Source organism: Macrotis lagotis, chromosome 2 (assembly GCF_037893015.1).
Source record: "Macrotis lagotis isolate mMagLag1 chromosome 2, bilby.v1.9.chrom.fasta, whole genome shotgun sequence".
Classification (NCBI taxonomy): Eukaryota; Metazoa; Chordata; class Mammalia; order Peramelemorphia; family Peramelidae; genus Macrotis; species Macrotis lagotis.
Genome location: NC_133659.1, coordinates 241343708 through 241355405, shown reverse-complemented (window position 1 = coordinate 241355405; position 11698 = coordinate 241343708). Strand labels below are relative to the sequence as shown.

General features: G+C 42.6%; 2 protein-coding genes across 2 annotated transcripts; one reads left to right on the top strand and one right to left on the bottom strand.

Moving 5' to 3' along the window:
- Positions 1 to 463: 463 nt before the first annotated feature.
- Positions 464 to 8385, top strand: TM4SF5 (transmembrane 4 L six family member 5). The gene is made up of 5 exons (XM_074220675.1): positions 464 to 770; positions 2437 to 2517; positions 7616 to 7758; positions 7982 to 8166; positions 8261 to 8385. The coding sequence occupies exons 1-5, from the start codon at positions 600 to 602 to the stop codon at positions 8266 to 8268; spliced, it is 588 nt and encodes a 195-aa protein (XP_074076776.1). The 5' UTR covers positions 464 to 599; the 3' UTR covers positions 8269 to 8385.
- Positions 8386 to 9189: 804 nt separating this feature from the next.
- Positions 9190 to 11148, bottom strand: VMO1 (vitelline membrane outer layer 1 homolog). The gene is made up of 3 exons (XM_074220674.1): positions 10865 to 11148; positions 10586 to 10701; positions 9190 to 10044 (listed from the first exon to the last, which is right to left on the bottom strand). Exons 1-3 carry the CDS (start codon positions 11084 to 11086, stop codon positions 9747 to 9749), a joined length of 636 nt encoding a protein of 211 aa, XP_074076775.1. The 5' UTR covers positions 11087 to 11148; the 3' UTR covers positions 9190 to 9746.
- Positions 11149 to 11698: the final 550 nt, after the last annotated feature.

The following is an 11698-nucleotide window of genomic DNA, read 5'->3' as shown; positions in this document are numbered from 1 at the left end:
GATGTTTTTCCTTAACTTTTGTTATACTTAAGTCTCAATCTTATACTATTTCTGCTCTAAAAGAAAGAGGAAGGAGTGGTTTTTCCTGACATTTTTCCATGTACCCCTTAGGGTTACATGTTAGGAAACAATCCCTGAGCTCTATCTATGCTTTTCAAACTTATATTTATTTCTCTTTCCTCCTGGGATAGTTTTCCAATCTCATGGGAATTCCCTGGTGTCCAGGGAATTGAGGAAAATTGGGAGAACTTGGAACTTCTCTACATGAAAAAGCAGATAAATGCATGTATTGACCCCCAGACAATTTCCTCTTTCAAGTTCAGCTTCCCCCTTCTCCCACATCCTCTCTATCTTACCCCACACATAGCCACAAATGTCATCACCTCTGTTTTTGCCTCTTTCCACTTGTATCTCCCTTATTGATCTTTCCTGGTTCCAGGTTTCTGCCACACCCCCCACTTGCCCTTTGTCCCTTGTACCAGGCTCTCTTCTCCTGAGATACCGCAATCACTTTCACCTCAACTCTCTCTGCATTTGTATATTCCTTAGTCTTCTCCTTCTTCATCTCTTCTTCAGGAAGCGTCTCTCCTCCACTTGTCATGTGTACAGGGAAGTGTGCCCGATGTCTTGGACTCTGCCTCATCCCATTGTCCATCATCTGCATAGTGGCCAATGCCCTCCTCCTGGTGCCCAATGGGGAGACCAAGTGGACTGAAGAACTCAGCCTACATGTGTGGCTCTCAGCAGGCTTTATTGGTGGAGGACTCATGGTGAGACATGGTGGGAAACAGAGATAGAATTGGGGGTGCGGGGGGAGAGAGTTGGGTCCCTAAGGAGGTGGTATTTGTCATGGTATGATGACAATATTAGTACAGTAAGGAGATTTCTGAAAGTGGGGAGCCTCCTATTTCTCACCATCATCTTTCCTAGGGATTTGGCTGTCTCTGCTAATTATTCTTATTTGGAGGGGTGATGAAAACACCAGTCACCTAATCTGTGTTAAGGCAGGAAGAGTAGCTAAGGGGTCTGAGGTTATCAATGCACAATAATCAGCATTGACTGGGACGGAAGGGAGGGAGAAAGAGAGATAAAGTGATACTTCGCCATGAAGAAATAGTAATGGCCAGCCACACCTGCTAAGGTCTTTCTGTCCCTAGCCCTATTCTCAGTGCCCTTTTTCTTCTCTTGTTGTTATTTGGAGGTTTGGAGACTAGTGGAAATAGACCTTCCTGGTTTTCCTTTCTCTTATTCACCCTTAATCTTATTTCAGATAAGTTATTTTGAGGCTTACTTGGACAAGCGGAGAGACTGAAATACATAGGCAATCTTTAACCCAGCAGTCTGATGTTTTAATGGTGCTCAACTGGGATAAAGCATCTTCAATCCTGCTCCAATTAATGACCACTGGTCCTAGTTATGCTCTCATTCATATTTAGGGAATTCCTCCTAAAGTCTAATCTTCATTTCTCTTGCTATACTACTTCTCAGTTGTCCTCTGATTCAAACGGAAAGACTAGAAAGGAGCAGGCATTTCTGAGGCACCAGTAAGGATTGTTAAGCCAGGAAAATATTGGGAAAATATCACATGTAGTGACAATAAAACTAGTAGTTTAAAAAAATGAAAAGAACTTTGGCATTTTAAGCTTGATGGTATATTTCTCAGGCAAGAATTATAATCCCCATTTTATAGATGAGGAAACTGAAGTTGAGAAAGATGATCATGCAAACTAATCAGAAGACCAGGGCTTTCCCCATCAGTTTTATTGCTAACTAGATTTATAAGTAATAGGGCTAGCCACTTGATTTCTCTGCACCCTATTGTCCTTATAAAATAAAGAATGGTGGGGAGAGAGTGAACAAGATTAATTTTATAATTCCTTATAAGTCTGACAATCTATGAATCTAAAATGTGACTCCAGCAAGAGAAGTTCAGATACTGCTTAAATAAAGCAGTAGTGAAAGTCCTGACGAATTGAGAAAGGAGATAGTAAGGAGAGAAAAGGTGGAGACCCCAGAATTCACCTTCAGGATATTCCAAAATCCAAGATGAGTCCAACAAACACATGCACCCATCATTATCTCAAATGTTGAGATCCAGGTTATCCCTTTCCCTAAGTCAGAACTTAACCTTCTGACATTTCTTTTCTTTCGTTCAATCTTTCTCTCTCTTTCTTTCTGTTTTTGTTGGGCAATAGGGTTTAGTGCTTAAGGTCACATAGACAATAAGTATCAAATATCTGAGGCCACATTTGAATTCAGGTCCTCCTGACTCCAAGGCCAGTGCATCCACTGTGCCACTGAACTGCACCCTCTTCCATCATTTCTTACCAAGAAAAAAGATGGTGAGGATAGGAGTAGACATTAGAAGTCTTTCTGGCTGTGCTTTATCTTGGTGGGCAGAGGTCTGATAATCATTCCTCTCCCTTTTTCCTTTAGGTACTATGTCCTGGAATAGCTGCTGTTCGAGCTGGGGGCAAAGGGTGCTGTGGAGCTGGCTGCTGTGGAAATCGTTGTCGGGTAAGGCCCACACCCACACACCATCCACCATCGGGTGCTCTTTGCACACATTTCTAATCTAAGCACCTCTCCCACTCCCCTCAGACTGGGGGCCTACTCTTTAGTCCTGCCTCCTTCTCTACCAGTCTTTTTTTTTTTTTTAGGTTTTGTCTTTTTTTTTTTACAAGGCAAATGGGGTTAAGTGGCTTGCCCAAGGCCACACAGCTAGGTAATTATTAAATGTGTGAGACCAGATTTGAACCCAAGTACTCCTGACTCCAGGGCCGGTGCTTTATCCACTGCGCCACTAGCCACCCCATCTACCACAGTCTTTAACAATTCTTCAACCCTTCCATGTAAACAGTGCTTTAAGGTTTTTAAACCAGTAAGATATAATTATCCCTATTTTACAAGTGAGAAAATGGAGGCCCAGAGAAAAATTTTAAAGAATTGCAATGCCCTTTGTAAATCTTAATGTGCTTTACAAATACTAGCTAATAAATAATAATAATAATAATAATAAATAAAAATGTGAGAGGTCACCTCAATTTCTCAATTTCTTCACCTATAAAATGAGGGGGGGATTGATTTATCAAAGATTTATCAACCACCTACTCAATTCTCTTCACTCACTATTGTCTGTCTGCCTTTTGTTGATCTCAATTGCCCCTAAGAAGACTCCCAAATATATCCTTCTAGCCCACATTTCTACAGTTTTCTATTATCTGCCTTCTAGATTTCTTCACCTGAATGTCCCACTGACATCTCCAAACTTAGTACTCAAACTCAAACTCAAAACAGAACTAAATTATCTTTCTTCCCAAGCCTTTGCTTTCCTTATTTCCCTGCTTGTCTAATCTATCCTTAAAGTCAACTAGATTAGCAGCCTTAGAGTGAGCCTTATAGATTCTACATCTAAAACAGCTATCTATCTCTTCTATCAGTCCTTTTCTCTCCCTTGACAAAGCTATTACTCTCTAGTTCAGGGCCTTATCACCAGCAGCCGTTTAGCAAACTGTGATGGGAGGGCCAAATCCTACTTGCCACCTGCTTGTATGACCAGCCAACTATGAATGGCTTATACATTTAAAAAAAAAAAAAATATATATATATATATATATGCACAAAGGTAAAAAGCATTCTTGGGCCTTGGACTGTATAAAATGAGGACCACAGGCGGGTAGGTAGATAGAGCACCGGCCCTGGAGTCAGGAGTACCTGAGTTCAAATCTGGCCTCACACATAACTGTGTGGCCTTGAGCAAGCCACTTAACTCCATTGCCTTGCAAAAACCTAAAAAAATAAAATAAAATAAAATGAGGACACATGCTGGGTTCCATAGCTTGCCAAGCCTTTAACAACTATTATATTAGCCTTTGTACCTAAAGTGTCTTCTCTCTCCAATTTATCTTCCATACAGTTACTGAAATAATTTTCCTAAAGCATGTCTGTCCATGTCATTTCTATGATCAAAAATCTTAAGTGATATTTTTATGGCCCCTTGGATAAAATTTCTCAGTCTGACATTTAAGAGTCCATCTCAATTCAACTGTAGCTTTCCCTTCAAGTTTATTTTGTTCTTACACAATCTATGTTCAAGTATGATTTGATTTGGTCATTCTCTTCCAACTCAGCATTCTGCTTCCTGTTTCTGGACCTTTGGTATGAGCTATTTTTCTCTAACCCACAACTCAATCGACAGATTGCACTCAATCAACCAACAAGCATTTATTAAGAACCTTCTGCTTCTTGGAATATTGAGTGCCCTTTGAGGCTTAGCCTATATGTCAGCTCTTACTCAAGGCTTTATCTAATTCCCCATTTTTGTCCCCCTCCCCATACTCCCTCCCACCCAGCACTCCTCCTTTTGCCAGCTAACTTTGTACATATTTGGCATTTACATGTCTGTGAACATGAAGTATTCCCTTTAGTAGAATATAAACCCCTTGAGGATAGATTCAATCTTGCTTTTTTCTGTCTTTTGTACAAAGGGAACACTTAATAAATGTTTGCTGAATAGCATTAATGTTGAGTTCATTCCAGCCACTGGAAGAGGGATGAGACATAGAGAGGTGACCAGAAACATCTTGTGCCAAGGCCCAGGACCAGGAAACGGAATGGACTGGCTGGAACATAATTTGTTTGAAAGTTGTTAATATGAAATAAACCTGAAAGAGAAGACTGGAACCAAAAGTATAGGACTTTTAAATACCAGGCTGAGAAGTTTGTGTTTTATCCAAGGGTTAATAAAAAATCACTGGAGACTTTTGATCATAAAAACGACAAGGCTCAGACCTGTACCTTAAGAAGTTGATCTTGGTACTAAGTTGGAAAAGGAAGATACTTAAGACTGATATATATATATATATGAAAAAAGTAATTAAGAGCCTTATCTAAGTGCCCTTGTTAATGGAAAAAAGAGGATTGAAGGGAGAGATTTTTGGAGCTAAATTCTACAAGACTTGGCAATCAACTGATTATGTTGGGTAAGGAAGGAAGAGTATAGAATCAAGGATGACTGAGATTTCAAACTGGATAACTGGAAGAATGGTGAACTTTTGACACTAAAAGGGGGGGGGGATTCAAGCTTGAGGAAAGGGAAGGCTCAGTAATAAATACTAATATTTTGTAGTTATATTTGTTTTGGACATGTTGATTTTGAGATGCCTATGGGATATATATAGGTAGAAACTTTCAGGAGGCATAGAGAATTCCAGCAGGCAGTTGGGGATAGATAACTAAAGTTTATGAGGTAGAATTATAGTTTTGTGTAGAAATGATAATTGAATTCAAAGAGAGTGTTTAAGAAGAGGACCAAGGGGGCAGCTAGGTGGTGCAGTGGGTAGAGCACCGGCCCTGGAATCAGGAGGACCTGAGTTCAAATCCAGTCTTGGACAAATAATAATTACTTAGTTGTGTGACCTTGGCCAAGTCACTTAACCCCACTGCCTTGCAAAAAAAAAGAAGACCAAGGAAAAATTTTACAGAACCTCTATTTAGAGGGTGGGGCATAATTAACAAGAAAAACTAGGGGGAATGGTAAGACAGAACAAGATGACTACAAAAGAAGAAAGAAGGAGCATAAGGGGAGGAGAGAACATTATAAACTGAAAAGTTGCATTGAGAACAAGTACTGAGAAAAGACCATTAAATTAGTAGTTAAGAAATTGTTTTGTGACCTTGAAGAGAGCAATTTCAATGTTCCACACTTCTTGACCTTCTAGCTTAGCAAAGGAGTAGCAGGAAGTGTCTTCTCATATCTTTCCTTTGGGGCCAATATTGTTTTTTAAAAATTTCACAAAATACATCAATTGTTTTCTTTATTTACATAGTTGTAGGCATGTTATATATTATCTTGACTCTGTTGAGAGTGAACATTTAATCAAATGCTTCAGGAACCAAATTGAAGGTGTTGAGAAATGAATAGGAAGTAAGGAAGTATAGCTTTATTTCTCCTTATATAAAGATGTTTGACTTTGAAAGAGGTGAGATATGGGGAAGTTAAAGGAAGTGACCAGTGATAGAGATTGTAGATGAAAAAAGAGATGTGAGATAGAAACAAGTTCCCTAGAATTGGGGATTGAGTTAAAGGACACAATTACAGGATTTGAATTTGACAAGAAGAATGATTACTTTATCAGGGCATGGTTCAAACAAGAGAGAATGTGCATGGTATTAGTTATTTAGAGGTGTTTTAATAAAGAAGGGGAATCTCATGACTCATTTTCTCAGTAAAGTTGGAGTAGTAGGTCTCTGTTAAAGAATGAAGGAGGGCGGCTAGGTGGCACAGTGGATAAAGCACCAGCCCTGGAGTCAGGAGTACCTGGGTTCAAATCCGGTCCCAGACACTTAATAATTACCTAGCCTGGTGGCCTTGGGCAAGCCACTTAACCCCATTTGCCTTGCAAAAACCTAAAAAAAAAAAAAGAATGAAGGAGGGGGCAGCTAGGTGGATAGAGCACCAGCCCTGGAGTCAGGAGGACCTGAGTTCAAATTTGACCTCAGACATTTAATAATTGCCTAGCTGTGTGACCTTGGGCAAGTCTCTTAACCCCATTGTCCTGAATAAATAATTTTTTTTTAAATGAGGGAGGGATATATAGGGAAGGACATTAATAGAAAGGAGAAGATCTGAAATGGTTCTTCTTGGGAGGGAGTCTGTTGAAGAGTCATTCAAAGACTGTATGGACTCCCATGCAGCAGTGAGGGCCCAGTTGAAATCAAATAATATATATTTGTACTTGATCCTGTTTGGCACAGTTGTATCTGTAAATACCTGGTGACTATGTCCCTGAAATAACATTGAGTACCACTTCCTTTGTTTCATCCAGAGTTGACTTGATGATGCTGTCGAAAGACATCCTGTGTGAGGAATGTACCCTTGGCACCTGATTAGGCTAGCTTTAAGCTCTCTTCCTACAATTTGACTTGCCCCAGGACACATAGCTAGACAAGCAGCTGAAATCCAAATGTTCTGAATCCTTTCTTTGTCATTGTTCAGTCAAAGAAAATATAACTGCCTTCTTTGCATAAATGATTGGAAAGCACACTGTTCTTGGGAATCAGACCAAATATTTTGATCCCTTTAATTCCCCATATATGACCCTGGGTCTCAGTTTTCTCTTCTAACATGAAAGAATTGCACAATAGTCTTGAAGGTCTCTTCTAACTCCGAGTCAACTTATCTCCCTTCCTCCAGAGGATGAGAGGAGTTCTATACCTTTCTGGAAACCCACAGATTTAATTCTTAATTTTGAGCCCTACAGGCTAAGGAGTTGCAATTTTATTTTTAAATAGAGAATAGGTCAGTGGAGGCTGTGGTGGTTAAGGTTTAGGTTGGAAGCAGTAAGGCTGAAGCTATCCTGAGCATCCTTAGAGTCAAGATCATTGAGCCTATCCATTTCCACACCATGGGAACAGCACTGGACTTGAAAGTAAAGAATATGTCTGAATGTGGGTTCTGTCACTTTTTACCTGGATATTATCTTGGGTCACTTGACTGCTCTAACCTTGTTTCCTCATTTGCAAAATGAAAAGATTGGACTAAATTTAGTCATTTAGTGACCAAATGGACTCCTAAGATCTCACCCAGTTCAAATCCCTGTGCCTTGTTTTCCAGATGCTGCGCTCCGTCTTCTCTTCGGCTTTCGGGGTTCTTGGAGCTATTTACTGCCTCTCTGTGTCAGGTGCAGGACTTGAGAAGGGGCCCCGATGCTTGACAGAGCTACCTAACAAATGGATCTATCCCTTCGAAAATAGCAAGTAAGGCCAGAGCTGACTCTCAATACCCCAGTCGACCTTTCCCGACCAATACCTCAGAAACAAATCCCATCTCCAACACGAAAATCCCAGACTTTGTCTTCCTAAACATAGGCAGACCCCTAGCACACTCCCAAGCTAAAGGGACCAACCATCGGGTGCGCGTGCGATAGAGACCCTCACCCGCCCTTTGACTCGTCTTCCACCTCGGCCACTGCCTCCGCAGGGGGAATTACCTGGGCAACACAACGCTGTGGGACCAGTGCCTGAAGCCTCCGAAAGTGGTGGCGTGGAACGTGACTCTGTTCGCGCTACTCGCGGCAGTGTCAGCTCTGGAGCTGGTGTTGTGTGGCATACAGCTAGTGAATGCTGTCATAGGAGTTTTCTGCGGAGATTGTCGGAAAAAAGGAGGTATGGGCCCCCAGGGCGGCGGCGGAGGAGCTGGGACTGGGCATTGGGGGCTGCGTCTGCCAGGGAGGGGTCTACTCTCTTCCTTCTCTTCCAGATTCTTGAGCTTTGAAGCTTCAGAGGACAAGTTCCTGCCAGAACGCTGTTTCCAAGTTGTTGGGGGATGGGGGGCTGTCCCCAGTCTTTTTTTCCCATCTGCTTAAATAAAATGTCCCGATTTGCACTACCTTCGGTGCTGTCTCTGTCTCATCTGAGTACCAAAACCTTTGGGGTGTCCTTTGCCCTTGTTCAATATGGTTTTCCACTGAGGGCTTCGCAGGAATATAAATCAGCTCTCAGTTAGAAAAACTCTTGACTCAGCTAATCTTGACTGGTTTTGAATCAGTGTAACATAATAATAACTAATACAGCCCTTTAAAGTTAAAAATATACATTATCTCATTTGAGCCACCCAAGAACACTGCGATTGACTTAAAATTTCCTGGGAGTGAGAGGAGAGATTGAAAACCATCTGTAATACTAGATTATAATTTATAGAGTTATAAAGTGGAAGGGTTTAGCCCTCTTTCCATAGGATCCCTTTGAAGTGAATCAAGGGAATTTGAATGTCTTCTATACACATCTTAGAAACATCTAGAAACATACACTTAAGGAGGGAAGAAAAGGTAAGAAGTCTGGGAAGGTCAGAAGGTGTCAGGTTATGAAGAGGATCAAATACCAGAAGACTTTATATTTGATTCTGAAGATAATAGGGAGCCTTGGAGCTCATTAAGCAAAGGGATGACATTGTCAGATCTATACTTCAGAAAAATCATTTCACCATTTGAATGGTCAGTGGTTTGAAGTAAAGAGAGTTGAGGCAGAGGGACCAGTTAAAAATTATTGCAACTCTGGAAGAAGAGTTAGTGAAAGACTAAATTGAGTTTATATTGCATAACTGGAAAGAAGGGAATGTAGAGGGAGAAAATGTTATGAAAGTAGAAAGTACAAGATTTGACAATAGGTTAGATATGTGGAGTGAGAATGAATATCTGAAGTTTCAAGCCAGGTGAATAAAATGTTAGAGATCTCAATTTTCTCATCTATAAAATGGAAATAACAACCGCACTGTTTCATAGTATTGTTGTGAGGGAAATATTTTTATAAAGAAGAAAACAGATAGAGAGGAGAGATTTCCCCTCCTCCCAATATCACAGAGCTAGCACCTACCCAGTCTTCAGGATACAGTGAGGGTGAGAGTGAAGGCTACAAAGAACCAAACCTAGTTCCTGCTTTACTTGGGAGTTTACAGTTTGGTGAGGGAAATACATGTGAAGAGGCAAGAGAGTTCAACTGACATCTAGGCTCCTCAGTAACACACAAGATGGAGGATTGGGATAAGAGGAGATTTAATATGGAAGAATAAAAGGGAAGGTTGGGGACAGAGGGATATATATGGGGAGGACGAATCTAAGTAACAAACACTAGATTCCCCCAAAGATTTAGCTGTCTTTGGGGCAGGCTTTGTGGAGGACTTAGTGGGAGATTTAGGGAAAGAGAGAAATTTGAGGGGAAAGAAACTGATAAGCAATTTGTGGCGAATCTCAGCTGCTGCAACAGAAAAGACGAAGGTCATTGAGTGCTGTATCATCCCTGAGCCCGCGGGGAGGCTCCTGCTTGGTTTGGAGGCCGCACACACCCTTGGGGCAGCTGTCACTCCAGGATCCAAACTCGCCCCACTCCAAGCCAGGCCCCTCCAGCTCTTCACCCCCTGAGCAGCGGAAGCGCACGTTGTTAGCTGCAGTGTTGTCTCCCGGGGTCCTGGCCTCTTCCACCCGGAGCGAGAAAGATGTGAGGAAGTCGCCATCTGGACACCACAGTGGCTCAGACCATGCTCCCCACCTTTGAGGAGAGCAAAGAGGGTAGACCCCCTGGTGTGTGGATTTCTCCATTTTACATCACTCTACTCCCAACCCTGCAATAGGGATCAGATTTCCACTTTCGGAGTTCTCCAAATCCTAAAATCTTCTCGAAATATTCTAAATGCTATGTTGCATAAGGGGGAGGTTCTTTTAGCTCCCCGGCACAAGGGAAAGGCCAGCATGGGTGCTGGGGTGTATGTTGCCTTCACCTTACCCTATTCTGCTTAAAACGCCTTTGTTTTCCATGTAGCTTCATCAGACACACACACCTTATCCTGCCCTCGAGCTTTTCCTCTCCTAGCCCCCTTTACCAGCTGAATTTCCAGTTACAGAGGAGTTTGACTGCCTCCCTAGAGGATTAGGGACCTGCCTTTGGGCACAGATCAAACCGGAAGTGGCTAAGAAAATTTAAGGAAACCTCGTTCCAATTCTCAGGCCTTACCCTGTGGCTCTTTGCTTTTCTGGAGGAGTGGGGGAAGGATTCTTTCTGTCTAAGGTCACTGGAGAAGAGGCTTTCATACCTTCCCGACTGAGACTCCACCACGTGAGTGTTGCGCTCCGCGTTGCCCCGAGCGCAGTGAAGTCGGACCCCATTCAGAGCCGTGTCATCTCCAGGGATGCCTTGGGGCTGCTCGACCTTAGGGGGGAGTGGAGGGAGTAAAAATGCAGAATCCTAATTTCCCCAACCAGGCAGTAGGAGGAGATCCAAGCTCCTCCTGCCACCAGTCAGGGACGCAGGCCTCTAGCTCCTGATCCCCATTGCCAGCTTTCCCCGGGGACTCAGACAAGGGGCCCCTAACCTTGAGGGAAAAGCCACTGGCGAAGAATCCATCCGGACACATCTCCGGCCACGTCCAATCTCCCCACGGTCCCCCGTTGGACACCTCGATAACAGCAGTGTAAAGGCGCCTCTCGAGCTCCCTGGAACCTCTATCTACAGCAGAACCTGGCCTGAGCCACGATCCCAGGAGGAGCAGTAGCCACATAGGACGTGGCGCCATGGACCAGGTTCTGGAAACCATCCTGCCTTTCTGACAGGTCTTCCAACGCCCTCACAGTTCATATAGTTACCGCCCCCCACAGGCTCCAGTTGCGGAAAGGGCAGTGGCAAAGGCAGAGATTACCCAACACTAATCCGAGGCCCTTCTAGGAGGGGGTAAAGAAGGGGGAGGAAGACCAAGCCATGGTGCTTTTGATCTGAAGATTTTGGGAGGCAGCGTTTGGAGTAGAAGGGGACATCAGTGCGGGGGTTCTATTTTTCACTCACTCCCTTCACTATACATCAATTTATTAAGGGTTTATTAAAGGTTTGCTAATGAACCAGACCCTGTTAGGTTCTGGGATTTCAGAGAACTGAAATAGTTTTTTCACTTAAAGAAACTTTACTTGGCATTTGAAGGATGTTAGGAGGAAGCTGAGGAAGGGAAGCAAGTCTTATTCAGATAAAATATCCACAAAAGTCTCATTCAAAGTTTTGCTTTGAAGGATGGAGTGGGGAGATTCTAAGGCACAGGTGAATTCAGAGTACTTTCTATTGGGGGAGGGGAAAGGGTCAGCCTACCACAAAACCAAGGAGAGTTAGAAATGAAATGTTACATATGCATACGTGGAACACCAAAAAGGCTAGTTTGACT